Below are 18,756 nucleotides of genomic sequence, written 5' to 3' on the forward strand. Positions count from 1 at the left end.
GCGTTAATATTTTTGCTCAGTGTATAGGCTTAAGTCCACAATAGTCTGTTAGAATCAGCGCACACCTGTCTGTTGCGCTTTCTCTTTTCCAATTTTAGAGCAGTACTCAGCTAGCTCTCAATTTGACGTTGTCATCGAGTGTACCCAACCGAGAGGGAATCCATTGCCCTGGATAACTGTAGCTACGTCTGCTGCTGTACCCACACTTCCGCTCTGCAAGAGGCACGCGTCCAGGCATTCACAGACACAAAGAAAGGTGGGCCACTAAATGCTTTTAAAATATCGTGAAATATGTATCCATATTGTATTGTTTGGCGCGTCTGTGGGGTTCGACATTTGGATCTCGTCGGTGGATAGGGTCTATCCGTCGGGGGAAATTGAAGAAAATGGTCTGTCCTAAAGACTGGACTGAGATCAGCTTTTGCTGCCTGTCGAGGGATAAAGATGCCAAAATAACATCGAATTGTAAAACACATTGGCTTCTCGGTCTACAGATTTAACTAGTTTGGCATAAATATTCGGCAAATTCTCTTATGGGCATCTGATTCCAAAGTGAAAGTTTCATCAAGTCAATGAGTACTCACTCAGTGGGAATGAGGAAAGTTCCCCAAACGAATGCGACATTGCCCAATCCATTTTAGGCTATTTAATCAATTGAGGGAATAAGGCAATAGGCAACCCCCTCGTCGTTATTTGGCTGTAATGAATAAGAGCTGAGTGTGCTCCTTTGTTGTAGCACAACCCAGCTAAAATAACGCTTCAGTGCAAACATTAGCATAAGGTCAGTAGGTTAATCTCTTAGAGCCTTACGAAAGACTGGGGATAATTATTTTACTATAAGCAGGATAAGTTCATATGAACCCATCGTTGCTTGGAGCATAACAACAGTTACGCTAAAGGTCGTATTGTTGCCGCTGGTTATTGATAGCATACGTCGAATATTGGCAGTGCTGCTGAACTGGGGGGTATAGATCTTAGGTGTACTTGTTGTTTTTCTGTAGCCTGAATGTTGCTTTTTATTTTTGTCCGTACAGGTCGTTATGTCGGATGGGGATTCGCGTGCCAACATTAGTTCTTCTTCCTCAATTTATCAGCAGTTAAAAATAAACGCGCCTAAGAAACGAGCAGAAAGCAAAGCCATCATGAGCAAGACCTCCAAACTCATCTCCACCAGCGCCAAAAGGTAAGGACTAGGCTGATTGTTGCTGTCAAATAAATACAATGTTTCACTGAGTTGATATTTTGTAATATAGTAAGTAGCTCACTCGCAGCCACTCTTGATATAATGTATCGTCTTATCATTGACTGGCGAGTGTCACTGTGTTTGATTTGCAGTGGACAATTTTCTGGATTCGGTTGCATATATAAATATTTTTCGACTGTTTGAAAATGTTCTCAACCATCTTCAGTGCACGGTTGTCAAACTTTTTTTAAATTGTCATCCATTGAATCATAGGCTAACTAATTATATTAACTTAACTGTTAAATTGTGGTAAGAGGAAAGCTTTAAAAAATGCACAATGGAGTTTATGTATATGTTTGGCCTCAACCTGTTTTACTATCTGTCTCAATCCTTTGGTAAAATTAGCCTTCTGGACATTTTGGTTTCTGCCATGACAAATGTATCTTGTTCTAATAGCCCCCAACCGAAATACTTCATGTGGCTATGCTTGTTCCATATTAGTTATCTGCTGTAAGAATCAAGACTGTGAGTAAATTATATCATTTTATTTTTTGTGCTTTATTTCAGAATTCAGAAGGAGTTGGCTGACATTACTTTGGATCCGCCACCGAACTGCAGGTAGGTGTGTGTGTGTGTGTGTGTGTGTGTGTGTGTGTGACATGATACTATCATGATACCACAGTTCTGACATGCGTCCTGGAAGGCCAGTTAAGTGGTAAAGAAGAGATGTGCTTAGTTCGGCCTGTAGCAATACAACACACACACTCAATCTAAGGAGACAGGAGATATTAAAGCAGTTCCTTGTCATGTGCTAATGAACCTCGAAGGCCACAGAGGGAGTTAATCTCTGTATGTACAGTACCTTAAAGTATTCATACCCCTTGACTTATTCTACATTGTTGTTACAGCGTGAATTCAAAATTGATTAAATATACATTTTTCACCCATCTACACACAATAACCCATAATGACAGAGAAAACATGATTTTAGAATTTTTTGCAAATTTATTGAAAATATCTCTTTTACATACAGTACCAATCAAAAGTTGACACACCTACTCATTCAAGGGTTTTTCTTTGTTTTTACTATTTTCTACATTGTAGAATAATAGTGAAGACATCACAACTATGAAATAACACAAATGGAATCATGTAGTAACCAAAAAAGAGTTAAACAAATCCAAATAGATTTGAGGTTCTTCAAAGTACCCACCCTTTGCCTTGATAGCTTTGCACACTTTTGGCATTCTCTTAACTAGCTTCATGAGGAATGGTTTTCCAACAGTCCTGAAGGAGTTCCCACATGCTGAGCACTTGTTGGCTGCTCTTCCTTCACTCTGCGGTCCAACTCATCCCAAACTATCTCAATTGGGTTGATGTCGGGGGACTCCATCACTCTCCTTCTTGGTCAAATAGCCCTAACACAGCCTGGAGGTGTGTTTTGGGTCATTGTCCTGTTGAAAAACAAATGATAGTCCCACTAAGCGCAAACCAGATGGGATGCCGTATCACTGCAGAATGCTGTGGTAGCCATGCTGGTTAAGTGTGCCTTGAATTCTAAATAAATCACAGTGTCACCAGCAAAGCACCATCACACCACCTCCTCCATGCTTCAGTGGGAATCACACATGTGGAGATCGTCCGTTCACCTACTCTGCGTCTCACAAAGACAGGGTGGTTGGAACCAAAAATCTAAAATTATGACTCATCAAGCCAAAGGACAGATTTCCACCGGTCTAATGTCCATTGCTTGTGTTTCTTGGCCCAAGCAAGTTTCTTCTTTTTATTGGTGTCCTTTAGTAGTGGTTTCTTTGCAGCAGTTCAACCATGAAGGCCTGACTCATGCCGTCTCCTCTGAACAGTTGATGTTGAGATGTGTCTTTTACTTGAACTCTGTGAAGCATTTATTTGGGACGCAATTTCTGAGGCTGGTAACTCTAGTCAACTTATCCTCTACAACAAAGGTAACTCTGGGTCTTCCTTTCCTGTGGCAGTCCTCATGAGAGCCTGTTTCATCATAGCGCTTGATGGTTTTTGCAACTGCACTTGAAGAAACGTTCAAAGTTGTTGAAATGTTCCGTATTGACTGACCATGTCTTAAAGTAATGATGAACTGCCGTTTCTCTTTGCTTATTTGAGCTGTTCTTGCCATAATATGGACTTGGTCTTTTACCAAATAGGGCTATCTTCTGTATACTACCTTGTCACAACACAACTGATTGGCTCAAACGCATTAAGAAGGAAAGAAATTCCACAAATGAACTTTTAACAAAGCACACCTGTTAATTGAAATGCATTCCGGGTGACTACCTCATGCAGCTGGTTGAGAGAATGCCAAGTGTGCAAAGCTGTCATTAAGACAAAGGATGGCTTCTTTGAAGAATCTCAAAAATATAATATATTTTTGATTTGTTGAACACTTTTTGGTTACTACATGATTCCATATGTGTTATTTCATAGTTTTGATGTCTTCACTATTATTCTACAATATAGTACAAATAAAGAACTGGAATGAGTGTGTCAACTTTTGACTGGTACTGTAAGTATTTATAGCCCTGAGTCAATACCTTTTGGCTGCGACTACTGCTGTGTCTTTTTGGCTAAGTCTCTAAGAGCTTTGCATATCTGGATTGTACAATATTGCACATTGTTCTTCAAGCTCTGTCAAATTCGTTGTTGATCAAGTCTTCGCATAGATTTTTCAAGACTATTTTAAGTCAAAACTGTAACTAGGCCACTCGGGAACATTCATTGCCATCTTGGTAAGCGATTCCAGTGTATATTTGGCCTTGTTTTAGGTTATTGTCCTGCTGAAAGGTGAATTCCTCTCCCAGTGTCTGTTGGAAAGCAGACTGAACCAGGTTTTCCTCTAGGATGTTGCCTGTGCTTATAGCTGTATTCTGCTTCTTTTTTATAAAAAAAAAAACTCTCTAGTCCTTGCCAATGACAAGCATACCCATAACATCATGCAGCCACCACCATGCTTGAAAAGTGGTACTCGGGGACGTGTTGGATTTGCCCCAAACATAATGCTTTGTATTCAGGACAAAAAGTGTGTTTCCCACACTTTTTGCAGTATTACTTTACTGCCTTAATGCAAACAGGATGCATGTTTTGGAGTATTTTTACTCTATACAGGCTTCCTTCTTTTCACCTCTGTCATTTAGGTTAGTATTGTGGAGTAAGTAAAATGTTTTTGATCCATTCACAGTTTTCTCATATCACAGCCATTAAACTCTTTAACCGTTTTAAAATCACCATTGGCCTCATGGTGAAATCCCTGACCAGTTTCCTTCCTCCTCAGCAACTGAGTTAAGGACACTTGTATATTTGTGGTGACTGGGTGCATTGATACACCATCCAAAGTGTAATTTAATAACTTCACCATGCTCAAAGAGATATTCAATGTCTGCTTTTTTATTTTTACACCTACCAAGAGCTAGCGTCCCACACTATTCAACAGCCAGTAAAATAGCATGGCGCGAAATACAAAACAGCCAAAATCTCATAATTTCATTTTCTCAAACAATCAACTATTTTACACCATTTTAAAGAAACTTCTCGTTAATCTAACCACATTGTCCGATTTCAAAAAGGCTTTACGGCAAAAGTATAAAATTTAGATTATGTTAGGACATAAACTTCACAAGAAAAACCACACAGCCATTTTCCAAGCAAGGACATGCATCACAAAAAACAAAAATACAGCTAAAATATCAGATAGCACTCATAGGACTTCATGTTACACAATACATGTATGTTTTGCTTGATACAGTTCATATTTATATCCAAAAAAAACATTTTACATTGGCGCGTGATGTTCAGAAAATGTATTCCCACCAAACCTCTGGTGAATGTGCAAAAATACTCATCATAAACGTTGATAACATTTACAACAGTTATTGAAAGAATTATAGATATACTTCTCCTTAATGCAACCGCTGTGTCAGATTTTAAAATAGCTTTACGGAGAAAGCACATTTTTCAATATTCTGAGTACATAGCTCAGCCATCAAAGCAAGCTATACAGATACCTGCCAAGTTCTGGGGTCAACTAAACTCAGAATTAGTATTATAAATATTCTCTTACCTTTGCTGATCTTCGTCAGATGCACTCCCAGGACTCCTACTTCCACAAGAAATGTTCTTTTTGTTCAAAATACTCAATATTTATGTCCAAATACCTCCGTTTTGTTCGTGCGTTCAGATCACTATCCAAAGGCATTACGCGCGAGCATAAATCCGGACACAAAGTCAAATAGTTCCATTACCGTTCGTAGAAATATGTAAAACGTTGTTTACAATCAATCCTTAGGGTCTTTTTAACACACAACGTCGATAATATTCCAACCGGACAATAGCGTATTCATTACAGAGGAAAAAGGAGCGGCGCACCAAACGTGCCTGCGCAGTAAACAACTCACTGGTCCCAGGCAGTCCACTCATTGACTGAGCTCCTATTTTCTGCCCAGTAACAGGAGAAGGATGAAACACGTTTCTAAAGGCTGTTGACAACCAATGGAAGCCTTAGGAAGTGCAACATGACCCCACAGACACTGTAGTTTCGATAGGGATTCAAAAGAACTACAATTCTCAGATTTCCCACTTCCTGGTTGGATTTTTCTCAGGTTTTTGCCTGCCATATGAGTTCTGTTATACTCACAGACATCATTCAAACAGTTTTAGAAACTTCAGAGTGTTTTATATCCAAATCTACTAATAATATGCAAATATTTGACTCTGGGCCCGAGTATTAGGCAGTTTACTCTGGGCACGCTTTTCATCCGAAAATGAAAATACTGCCCCCTATACCTTAAAAAGTTAAGCACATTTTTATTCCTGAACTTATTTATGCTTGCCATAACCAAGGAGTTGAATAATTATTGACTCAAGACATTTCAGCTTTACATTTTCTATTAATAAAAAAAAAAAAAAAAAACATTCTATAAACACTTCCGTTTTGGTATTATGTGTAGATTGTTACTAATCTCAATTGAATACATTTTAAATCCGGCAGTAACAACAAAGTGGAAAAAGTCAAGGGGTGTGAATACTTTCTGAAGGTAGTGTATATCTTGTTCAATAAGGTCAGAATTTACTCTCTGCTGCTGACAACAAGCTGCTGTGATGCAGTCAGTCTACACTCGCTTTATGGAACTGTGGCTCATGATGATCCTGTCTAGACCTTGAGAAGCGAGCTGATTGCATGTTGCAGTAGCTCTCCAGACCACAACTGACACACACACCAGTTCCAAAACAGACAACAAGCTAGCCGATGACCCTGGCATATGACTGCTATGGATTTGGCAGAGGCTGGCTCAATCGACGTAATTTATTTAAGCTTTACACTCTGCTGCTGAAAAGGACCATGAACAAAGGAATCCTATTTAGTCATTCAATCCATAGGTGTTTTTTGTGGCCTGCTCTAGTCTAGTGTGCCTGCTATGGTGCTGCTGTGCTATTGGGGAAGAGGAAGGAGTCCTGGTTAATCCAGAGAGATTATGGGGGTTTAGAACCACATACCACATGTGGCCCAGGTGCTTGGGAAGGCGGGAGGTACGTGCTTTGGGGGGAGGGAGGGGGGCGCTGACTCTGAGCTAGCTATGTTCCAACCAGAGACAGTCTGCTGCCACCTGTGACCGGACTGGTGGACTGACCAGACCTGGTGGTTGTGTCAAAGAACGGAAGTAATTCAGTGAACCAAGCTTGTGTGACGAGTCGTCTTGCCTGAGACCTGAAGACTTGCATTAGCTCCCCGAACTAATGCCTAGGCTTTAGCTCAGCAGGCTAGCACAATCTTATGGCTCGGTGTAGGAGACCTGGGTTCAAACCCAGTTGTCAGAACTGTCAATGATAAGTCTTTACCCTGCCGCTGAGGGAGCCTGCAGTGTTGCACTTCTGACTGTGTATGTGAACACACACTAGTTGTGTTCTCAATGCTCCCTTTGCTAAGTAGCTGAAAAGGGAATTCATTTTCGTACATCTCTATTTAGTATGCTACATTGAACAGTCTGTTCATTTGGGTATGAATAATTAGGAGGCTAGGCCGATGCCTTGCAGATGTGTGCTGGATTACTCATTGATGAATCTGTCTGTGGAGTGTTTCTGATGGATGGACACCGTTCTCTTTTTCGCACAATTGAGTCTGGCCAAGCTGTACTGCGCTGGCCTGGTTATGTATCACCATAGTCGCTGGAGCCATGAAGCAAATGATAATGTAAAAAGATCAGTCGACCCAGTAAACCTACAATGCAGATGGGTCCAAGTCCACAAATGCCCTTTTCACACTATCTTTAAATGCAATGTACACTCTTTGCATGAGGTAGTTAGGGGTTTTAATGAACCTGTCAGTAAGTCAGTTTCCCTGAACTGGATGTTTTCTGCCATAGCGAGCATGTCATGTTTTCTGCCCACTACATAGCCAGTTCCTCAGATGCCATTCATCAAAATCTAATTCTACTTGACATGGAATGCCACACACACCCCAGCCTCGTTTTATTTTTAAACGGTCTTGTCGTCATAGTGCAAACATCACACGCACTCGCTCACTTCCCCATCTCTCTCTCGCTCACTTCCATTCGTTTTCCCTAGATTGCTCTTTGGCTATTGCTCCCTTGCACTTTTTTTCCCTAGCACTCATTTTCCTTACTTTGACAAACACACTCGTACTCCCTCCCTCCCTTCAGGATATAGCCCCTGGGTGTCTGGCCTTGCGGTAGCGTCTCGCTGGATTCCTGACATTCTCAGCGTTAAGGCTCATGACAGTAATTGAATGTTGAAGGCTTGTACTGTGTGTGTGTGTACAGCGCAATCAAAGTTTTCAGACCCCTTCCCTTTTTCCACATTTATTTACGTCACAGCCATATTCCAAAAATGGATTAAAAAAAAAATCCGCAGCAATCTACACACAATACCCAATAATGACAGTGAAAACAGGTTTTTAGAAATGTTTACAAATGTATAAAAAATAATAAAATGATTTACATAAGTGTTCAGACCCTTTGCTATGAGACTTGAAATTGAGCTCAGGTGCATCCTGTTTCCATAACTTGATTGGAGTCCACCTCTGTTTAAATTAAATTGATTGGACATGATTTGGAAAGGCACACACCTGTCTATATAAGGTCCAAGCCATGAGGTCAAAGGAATTGTCCGTAGAGCTCCGAGACAGGATTGTGTCACGGCACAAATCTGGGGATGGGTACCAAAACAATTCAGCAGAATTGAAGGTCCCCAAGAAGAAAATGATTTAATACATTTTAGAATAGGGCTGTAATGTAACAAAATGTGGAAAGTCAATGGGTCTGAATACTTTCCGAATGCACTGTATATATAAAAGGTGCAATGAAATGTTGTTTTACAGGGTCTGCCACAGTAGTACGACACCCCTGGAGCAAATAAGGGTTAAGTGCCTTGCTCAAGGCCTATACAGCTTTCACCTTGTTGGCTCGGGTAGTCGAACCAGTGACCTTTTGGTTAGTGGCCCAACTGCTAGGCTACCTGCCGCCCTAAGCTTGCAAAATCTGATTGTCCCAGGCAGTCTTCCAAGTACTAACCAAGCCCGACCCTGCTTACCTTCCGAGATCGGAAAACAGTGGATTCCAATTGTTGTTCATGCCTCTAACTCTCCCCCCTCACTTTGTAGCTTGCACCTCTCAACGTGTAGCCCCAGCATCAACTGCTGGCTAATGAGTGTTTTGTGTGTCTGTGTGTGCCTCTAAAGATATTTTCACTTCAGGAAGTGTGCCAGTAGTTATTTCAATCCATCTGAGGTGCAGGTGATGCTTTGTTTACTCCCTATAGTCTACTCTGAGCTTATTTCTTTAGATTGAGAGCCAAGGATTTTTTTCTCCTTCTCTTAACCCATAACATTTTAAGCCGGGGGGAGGGGGCTCTACTAAGCTTTATGGAAATGTCTTAAGAAGGTCATATCAAGGGCCATTTTAGCTGTTTGATTTAGAATGTTAAGACCCCTTACTGCTATTAGCCTATACAAACGCTTTGAATAACACATTCACTATGTGGATAGTGCCAATACAAAATCGAAATGAAGTTTGTTCTGAAGTGTCTGTCTTTATATCTGAGAGAGATGGAGTTTTTTAAAATATTTAACTAGGCAAGTCAATTCTTATTTAAAATGACGGCCAAACCCGGACGATTCTGGGCCAATTGTGTGCCGCTCTATGGATGTGATACAGCCTGGATTCGAACCAGGGACTCTCTCTTGCACTGAGATGCAGTGCCTTAGAACTCTGCGCCACTCTGGAGCCCAAGAAAGATCAGGAAACAGTATTTGTATTTTTTTTTCTTCAAGTATTTAACCCTTTATTTTTGGCACTGAACAGTCTCCATATATATCATACATTTTTTGTAGGCCAAACTGTTCGGACACTGCAGATGATTTTGTGAGAAGACCGATTTTCGGGACGTCTCAAGTTCTGTCACTTTTCACCGCATGAATTGCGACATCGGTGGATGCGGTGGATTGAAACACATCCAATGCTAAAACATATATCTCTAGCTTAAAGTGACAGATTTGTATGGGGATTTCTTTTGGTACGCTAATTAGATTTCTGCGAGTGGGCGGGGACTTCAACTCTTTTACACATTACAGTGTTACTGTTACAGTGTTGTAGCTGTTGTGTGACTGCTGCCAAAGTCTCTAAAGCTTTTCATATCTATAAAAAGGCCTTTCCCTGGGGTGGAAGTGTCTAGCCCACGCTGTGTTGTTAGCAAGCTCTTATAAACCCAAAGTAGTGCTGCTACCTACTTTATCTCAGACCTGTTATATCTGAAAGGAGCTGTGTTTGTTCGGTAGTCATGATCATTGGAGTTGGACCCAGTACTGGAATAATGGAGGCTGTTTTTTCCTTTCTGTGTTCATGGTTCATTGGGAAACTGTTGCCGCTTGTATTTTCATTGATTGGTTTATTGTGACAGGGACTCAATACTGAGACCAAGGTTTATTTTTCCAGATGAGCCCTGTTTAGCACAACAATACACATCAAAATACAATATACACATAAACTGCACATCCATATACATGTTAAAATACACATTATCATACAAAACCAATACATGAAAAGCAATACACAATCATAAACAGACACATACTAGAGTTAAAAGGTCCCCTAATAGCAGTCTGAAATGCCATAGAGCAGGTGTCTTCAACGTTTTCTTGCACAGGGACCCACGCCCAGGCAAACCGGCTAACCAGGAACCCCCGGCCAAGCAAACCGGTGACCCAGGGGCCCCCATCATGTTAGCAAAAAGATGTTTATTATATATATATAAGATATAGATATATATATAGATAGATAGATAGAGATTTGGTCCATTTTTTAAAAAAGATTTAGGAAGTGTAAACTCAGCCTATTAGATAAAGATGACTCCAAACACATTTTTGGTAATAGCAGCTGTTTAAACAAAGGATAGCGATGTGTTGGCAAAAAGGGCTCTATTCAATCTGTATTGCAGAAGCGTTCTAGATTGCACGATAGAAATGTGAAGGTAATTTCCCGATTGAGCCGACATTTGCATGAATGCAGTCTCCACTGACATCAGAACATTGCCCCACAGTAATGCTGAACTTCCACGATTCAGACTAAATAGAGCCAAGAAAGTAAGATTACCAGCCGCCTGGTTACCGGATGCTTTTTCAAAGCCTATGTCAGACAATATTACAGGTTGAGAAATAAAGTTGACATAATTAAAAAAAATAACACTCCTCTTTTCCACTGTAGGTATGTCATTCAAAATGTGTTTATTCTGTTGCTAGTTATATTTATAGAAACATTTGAAATAAAGAATTCCACTTTTTGTGTGTGTGGTTGAAGTTGGAAGTTTACATACACTATTTTTCAACCACTTCACAAATTTCTTGTTAACAAACTATGGTTTTGGCAAGTCGGTTAGGACATCTACTTTGTGCATGAAACAAGTAGTTTTTCCAACAATAGTTTACAGACAGATTATTTCACTTATAATTCACTGTATCACAATTCCAGTGGGTCAGAAGTTTACATACACTAAATTGACTGTGCCTTTACAGCTTGGAAAATTCCAGAAAATGATGTCATGGCTTTAGAAGCTTCTGATAGGCTAATTTAAATAATTTGAGTCAGTTGGAGGTGTACCTGTGGATGTATTTCAAGACCTACCTTCAAACCCAGCGTCTCTTTGCTTGACATCATGGGAAAATCAAAAGAAATCAGCCAAGACCTCAGAAAATAAATTGTAGACTTCCACAAGTCTGGTTCATCCTTGGAATGCCTAAAGGTACCACGTTGATCTGTACAAACAATGGTACGCAAGTATAAACACCATGGGACCACGCAGCTGTCATACCACTCAGGAAGGAGTCGCGTTCTGTCTCCTAGTGATTAACGTACTTTGGTGTGAAAAGTGCAAATCAAACCCAGAACAGCAAAGGACCTTGTGAAGATGCTGGAGGAAACAGGTACAAACATATCTATGTCCACAGTAAAGCAAGTCCTATAGTGACATAACCTGAAAGGCCGCTCAGCAAGGAAGAAGCCACTGCTCCAAAACCGCCATAAAAAAGCCAGACTACGGTTTGCAACTGCACATGGGGACAGAGATCGTTCTTTTTGGAGAAATGTCCTCTGGTCTGATGAAACAAAAATAGAACTGTTTGGCCATAATGAGCATCGTTATGTTTGGAGGAAAAAGGGAGGCGCTTGCAAGCCGAAGAACACCATCCCAACCGTGAAGCACGGGGGTGGCAGCATCATGTTGTGGGGGTGCTTTGCTGCAGGAGTGACTGGTGCACTTCACAAAATAGATGGCATCATGAGGAGGGAAAAATATGTGGATATATTGAAGCAACATCTTAAGACATCAGTCAGGAAGTTAAAGCTTGGCCTCAAATGGGTCTTCCAAATGGACAATGACCCCAAGCATACTTCCAAAGTTGTGGCAAAATGGCTTAAGGACAATAAGTCGAGGTATTGGAGTGGCCACCACAAAGCCCTGACCTCAATCCCATAGAAAATTTGTCGGCAGAACTGAAAAAGCGTGTGCGAGCAAGGAAGCCTACAAACCTGACTCAATTACACCAGCTCTGTCAGGAGGAATGGGCCAAAATTTAACCCAACTTATTGTGGGAAGCTTGTGGAAGGCTACCCAAAACGTTTGACCCAAGTTAAACAATTTAACGGCAATGCTACCAAATACTAATTGAGTGTATGTAAACTTCTGACCCACTGGGAATGTTACGAAAGAAATAAAAGCTGAAATAAATCATTCTCTCTACTATTATTTTGACATTTTCACATTCTTAAAATAGTGGTGATCCTAACTGACCTAAGACAGGGAATTCTTACTAGGATTAAATGTCAGGAATTGTGAAACACCTTAAACTGAGTTTAAATGTATTTGTCTATGTAAACTTCCGACTTCAAGTGTGTATGTATGTAATACATACATACATACATACATACATACATTAATTACTTAAAAATCATACAATGTGATTTTCTGGATTTTGTTTTAGATTCCGTCTCTCACAGTTGAAGTGTACCTATGATAAAAATTACAGACCTCTACATGCTTTAAGTAGGAAAACCTGCAAAATCGGCAGTGTATCAAATACTTGTTCTCCCCAGTGTGTGTGTGTGTGTGTACAGTATATGTATATGTGTGTACAGTATATGTATGCAAGCATTTCGCTACACCCGCAATAACATCTGCTAAATGTGTGTGAGACCAATAAAATTTGACACACACACACACCCACACACACACACACACACACACGCACAGTGAACAAAAGGAACACCTATGTGAGAATGCTGTTCATTGACTACAGCTCAACGTTCAACACCATAGTACCCTCAAAGTTCATCATTACACTAAGGACCCTGGGACTAAACACCTCCCTCTACAACTTGTTCCTGGACTTCCTGACGAGCCGCACCCAGGTGCAAAGGGTAGGTAACAACACATCTGCTACGCTGATCCTCAACACAGGGGCCCCTCAGGGGTGAGTGCTTAGTCCCCTCCTGTACTCCCTGTCCACCCACGACTGAGTGACCAAGCACGACTCCAACATCACCATTAAGTTTGCTGACAACACAACCGTGGTAGTCCTGATGACCGACAACAATGAGACAGCCTATAGGGAGGAGGTCACTGCCAGGACAACAACCTCTTCCTCAACATGAGCAAGACAAAGGAGCTGATCGTGGACTACAGGAAAAGGAGGGCCGAACATGCCCCCATTCACATCGATGGGGCTGTAGTGGAGCAGGTCGAGAGTTTCAAGTTCCTTGGTGTCCACATCACCAACAAACTATCATGGTCCAAACACACCAAGACAGTTGTGAAGAGGGCACGACAACACCTGAGATTTGGCATGGGTGCCCAGATTCTCAAAAAGTTCTACAGCTGCACCATCAAGAGCGTCCTGACTGGTTGCATCACCGCCTGGTATGGTAACTGCTCGGCATCAGACCGTAAGGCACTACAGAGGGTAGTGCGTACGGCCCAGTACATCACTGGGTCAAGCTTCCTGCTTTCCAGGACCTATATACTAGACGGTGTCAGGAAGGCCCAAAAAATTGTCAGACTCCAGCCTTTGCTACCGCACATCAAGCGGTACCGGAGTCTAGGTCCAAAAGGCTCCTTAACAGCTTCTATCGCCAAGCCATAACACTGCTGAACAACACCCGGACTATTTACATTGACCCCCCCTCTTTGTTTTTACACTGCTGCTACTCGCGGTTTGTCTATGCATAGTCACTTTACCCCTACCTACATGTACAAATGACCTCGACTAACCTGTACTTCGGCCCATTGACTCGGTACTGGTACCCCCTGTATATAGCCTCGTTATTTTGTCACGGTTTATTTTAGTTTTAACTTCAGTTTATTTTGTAAATATTTTCTTAACCTACAAAGCAGTTCAAGAAATAGTTAAGGGCTTGTAAGTAAGCATTTCACGGTAACCTGTTGTATTTGGCGCATGTGACATAACATTTGATTTGACTCCCTGCAGTACCTCCGCAGACCCCCGGTTGAATACCCCTGCCCTAAAGGCACCAATTCCTCCAATTTTAAAGTGCGTTGGAGATCTTTCCACGCAAGGTGCCACAAAAAAACTAAAAGTAGATGTGCCCAACTCTGTTGAGATCGAAGGGATCCACAGAGATGGCCATCCCTGAGACCAGGTCTGGTATGTCATACTATCAGTAAACAATGAAGTAAGGTACGGCGGAAGTAAATGCAGGAGGGCTTTATAAACAGAGAGTCCAACACATCTAAGACACTTTCAGGGCCAGCCTTTCTGATACAGAATGCAGTGATGTGTACTGAACCTATCGCCCGTAATAAAGTGTAATGTGCTATGATAAACTGTGTCCAATATTTCAAAAACAGTGGCAGCTGCATTCATAGTCATATAGACAATATCCCCATAGTCTACAACCAGTATGAATGTCAACTGGATTATTACTTTTCTCCTATTTAATTAAAGGCATGACCTATTTCTATAAAAGAAGCCCATCATCCTTAATTTCTTAACTCATCAACATGCTTTTTGTCAATCCGGGATGCCCAAATATTTATAAGCGTGGACACGATCAATGAAGGCACCATCCATGCATAAATCATCAGATATATTTGTACGTGATTTGGAGAATAACATTTACTTGGTTTAAACTGCATTAAGTACCAATTTCAGTTCAACAAAGGTAGGGCACACTGTAGAAAAACTTTATGAAAGTGAAATGTGTTTCTTATCCAGGTAATAAATACCTCCGTTTCCAAACAGTTTCTGGCAGATGGGTTCCCCCTCTTAACACCTCTTCAGTTTATGATTCATTCTGATTCATATCCCCGGGTGGTTTTGCTCTATAAGTCTCCTGAAGGCTTTGTGGGAACAGAACAGACATTCGAGATGTGGTTTATATCCAGCCAGGGAGGGAACACCTCTGGGGAAACGAGCAAAGGGAGGAAGTAAACCCACCGTAAACGATCAAATGAATGCCATTTTGTCTTCCCCACATTAAACATAACATCCACAGTGTTTCATGAATGAAGACAACCTTGATGCGTTCCCATTACTCCTGGGATGCTAGGTACTGGAAATGGAAAGACCTCCTCGGATAGATCACTCCTAATATTCATGCAATATTCCCTTTACATTACTGAAAGGAATGTTCACTCACGGGCCGATTGCCCACATAAATAGAATAGATACAGTATATAACGTATAATACTATCTCTGCGATTGCCATTATCAGGAATGGGTAGTGTTTCTTCAGTCTTTCAACAGCTCTGTTGAAGTGGTGTCATTATGCTATCTTTTCTGTAATAACAGCCTAGTGTACATTACACTGTGTTTAGCAGCTGCTAATGGGTTAGAGATGATGTGATGACAGTCAGTACACATAAAGAAGACAGCATCTGCACTTAGACATATTCCTGGCAAGCCAAGGTGTCAAGTGAGTTGCCGTAGTGGAGCCAGGAGTTGCCTGCATTATGCTGGCCCCAATGAAGGCTCCTCAGAGGAAGGGGAGGACCATCCTCAGTGAATTTTAATAAAAATGTTAAAACACTTTGTAAGTTATCCTTTTTAGATTAAACTGTACTAAATATAATCACGACACCAAATAATTGATTAAAACACTTGTGCAATGAATGTCTAGAGTAGCCTCAAAAGCACTCTGTAGGGTAGCACCATGGTGTTGCTGGAAGACAGCTAGCCATCCTCCTCTGGGTACGTTGACTTCAATACAAAACCTAGGAAGCTCATGGTTCTCACCCCCTTCCATAGACTTAAACAGTAATTATGACAACTTCCGGAGGATGTCCTCCAACCTATCAGAGCTCTTGCAGTATGAACTGACATGTTGTCCACCCAATCAAAGGATCAGAGAGAATTTTTGTACTAAAAGCATAAGCTACAGCTAGATAGCACTCCAGTGCATAGAATGTGATGAGTAGTTGACTCAAGGGGAGAGACAATAGTTGAACAGTTTAACAAATGTTATTTCTTCCAAAATGAAGGAGAAGCAAGTGGGAGAGAGATTTTGTCTTTTAGTTTCACTTAGCAAGTGCAGCCAGCTAGTTTGGCTTACACGAACACCCTGCTCAAACAGAGATTATCTAGCTGGCTATGATTATCCAACACAACACTGGAAATCTTCCAAGGTAAGCTTTTGGTTTTACAAAAAAAATTGCTACCAGGGCCCGCTGGTGTAAGTGCTAAACTGCTTACTGACTGTACACTGTAACATTACAGCATGATTGTAGTGGGTTTACTAATGCGTTAGTTTAGCTATGTTGACTATGACGTTACTTTAACTAATCCAGGCTGTATCACAACCTGCCGTGATTGTGCGCCGCCCTATGGGACTCCCAAATGGCCCAGCGTTGTCCGGGTTTGGCCGGTGTAGGCTGTCCATAGTAAATAAGAATTTGTTCTTAACTGACTTTCCTAGTTAAACAAACAAAATATGGTGACAACGGTGTAGGCTGTGTGTAGCGGTTATGATATAGTTTGGCTTGGAAATGTTTTTTCTCCTCGTCACATACAGCTGATGTGTTTGTGCATTGAAGTCCACAAGCGAAGGTGAGAGGAGAGCGCATAATTCGAGAAGGAATACATTGTGGCTGCTTTGAAAGTGAACTGTGTTTTAAGGGTGATCAGGGGTGTCTTCATTCCGCTGATCGTGTTAATGTTTCTTAAACTGAACAAAACGGGGATAAACATACCTGAATTTGTCCAATATAAACTCTTTGTTTGCAACTGGACCAATGATTACACCCTATATAAGCTAGATGCAAGCAAGAGTGTGCAAGGCGGTATTGAATGTGTCACTATCTGTCACCTCAAATCTTTCTCTTGACCTGTGTGCACCTACATTATAAACGTTCATTCATAAGCTAGGTTGAAGCAACCTCATGATGGGTACAGGGAAAATTAGAGTATCATGTAGTAGCCTAAACCTATCACTGTTACATTGAACTGGGTGAATGGAATATGAATGACAGTCATCAATATGCTGTAATAAGGCCATACTCATGAAAAAAGGCACCGACCACCACTGCATGAAACAGTGTAATGTACCTGTGTTTGCAGTGCGGGTCCAAAAGGAGACAACATCTATGAGTGGAGATCCACCATCCTGGGACCACCAGGCTCTGTGTACGAGGGAGGGGTCTTCTTCCTAGATATCGCCTTTACACCAGACTACCCCTTCAAACCACCCAAGGTAAACACTCTAGTCAAAACAAGCTGACTCAAACAATGATTGGAACATTCCTCAAGATTACACAGCTATGTAGGATACCACTTTCTCACTAGAGAAGGGAACTTGTTATTGTCATATTGACCACGGGAGGGAGCTATGGCACTTTGATTTTATTGAAATTCAGGGTCTCTAGTTCTCTGCAAATTTCAAACGGTTCATGGTCAATTTAACCAAACCAGACTCAAAAAGGCTTAAATGGAAATGTAGCTTCCATGATTAGACTGAACATTGGTTTGCATTGTTGAGTAGATTCTTTCCGTGTTGCTTTCAGGATCTACCACTGGAACATAAACAATTGATATGGATCTACTTTGTTTCCTAGGTGACGTTCCGTACCAGGATCTACCACTGTAATATCAACAGTCAGGGTGTGATCTGTCTGGACATCCTGAAGGACAACTGGAGCCCCGCCCTCACCATCTCCAAGGTGCTGCTGTCCATCTGCTCCCTGCTTACTGACTGCAACCCTGGTAAGACCTCATATACTACTATAATGCGGGTTCCATTGAAATTCATTGATTAGTGGCTGCTTTGAAGTGCAATCATTGTCATGTGGAATTCCGTGTGTGCATATGTACTGGCAGATCAAAGCTATCGTTGAAGCCCGATCTATAACTCTGCGTGTTCTCCACTCCTCACAGCTGACCCTCTGGTAGGAAGCATCGCCACCCAATACACAACCAACAGACCAGAGCACGACAGGATAGCCAAACAGTGGACCAAGAGATATGCCACATAGATACACAGGACTGGGTCGTATTCATTAGGCACTACATGGACTTGTCCAATAAGAAAAGTTCATTTGTTTCCCGTTGCAAAACGTTTTCTGTTGCGTGCCCTAAGAACTACGACCCTGGGCAACATGAGAGGGGGAGGTTAGGGGGTGTCAGAGCTCCTGGGATGACTCTGGGACTGTTGGGGTCAAGAGTGGGGGGGGGGATTTTTATCTTGGAATTTAAGTCTTCATCTCCAAATATTTTGTTTATGGTATTTACGTTCTCCAACCCGTATATTATCATCGATTTTTGGCAATAATGCTTTTCAATGTGTTTCCTTGAAGTTCTTTAAAATGATTTAATTTTTAGCTAATTGTGCTTCGACAGGAAATGAATTCTACATGTTTGGTCTGCTTATATAAACCTGTCACACACAGCAAGGTTTCCTGGTGGAATTCCAAATCTAATTTCAATGTGAATTTTTCACAGATATTAGTTACCATTGGTGTAAGCTCTCTTGCATGTCTATATCTGAATCTATAACATATTGCTGAAACATTCATATTGTAGCTTATACAGC

The 18,756-nt window shown here is 41.3% G+C and overlaps 1 protein-coding gene across 2 annotated transcripts; it reads left to right on the plus strand.

The window, feature by feature from the left end:
* Positions 1-18,613, plus strand: LOC106588666 (ubiquitin-conjugating enzyme E2 E1). 2 transcript variants are annotated; one of them, XM_014177872.2, is made up of 6 exons: positions 1-256; positions 1,035-1,183; positions 1,751-1,801; positions 17,289-17,421; positions 17,783-17,930; positions 18,102-18,613. In XM_014177872.2, exons 2-6 carry the CDS (start codon positions 1,041-1,043, stop codon positions 18,197-18,199), a joined length of 573 nt encoding a protein of 190 aa, XP_014033347.2. In that variant the 5' UTR covers positions 1-256; positions 1,035-1,040; the 3' UTR covers positions 18,200-18,613. The 2 variants fall into 2 exon arrangements, with proteins under 2 accessions (XP_014033347.2, XP_014033348.2); XM_014177873.2 differs by lacking the exon at positions 1-256 and adding an exon at positions 666-781.
* The last annotated feature ends 143 nt before the right edge of the window (positions 18,614-18,756 follow it).

The sequence above is a fragment of the Salmo salar genome, chromosome ssa27, assembly GCF_905237065.1.
Source record: "Salmo salar chromosome ssa27, Ssal_v3.1, whole genome shotgun sequence".
NCBI lineage: Eukaryota > Metazoa > Chordata > Actinopteri > Salmoniformes > Salmonidae > Salmo > Salmo salar.

Coding starts and splice junctions, on each gene's coding strand:
- LOC106588666 (XM_014177872.2), top strand. CDS start 1,041: ATGTCGGATGGGGATTCGCGTGCCAACATTAGTTCTTCTTCCTCAATT. Junction 1,184..1,750: donor ATCTCCACCAGCGCCAAAAG/GTAAGGACTAGG, acceptor GCTTTATTTCAG/AATTCAGAAGGAGTTGGCTG. Junction 17,422..17,782: donor ACCCCTTCAAACCACCCAAG/GTAAACACTCTA, acceptor TTTGTTTCCTAG/GTGACGTTCCGTACCAGGAT.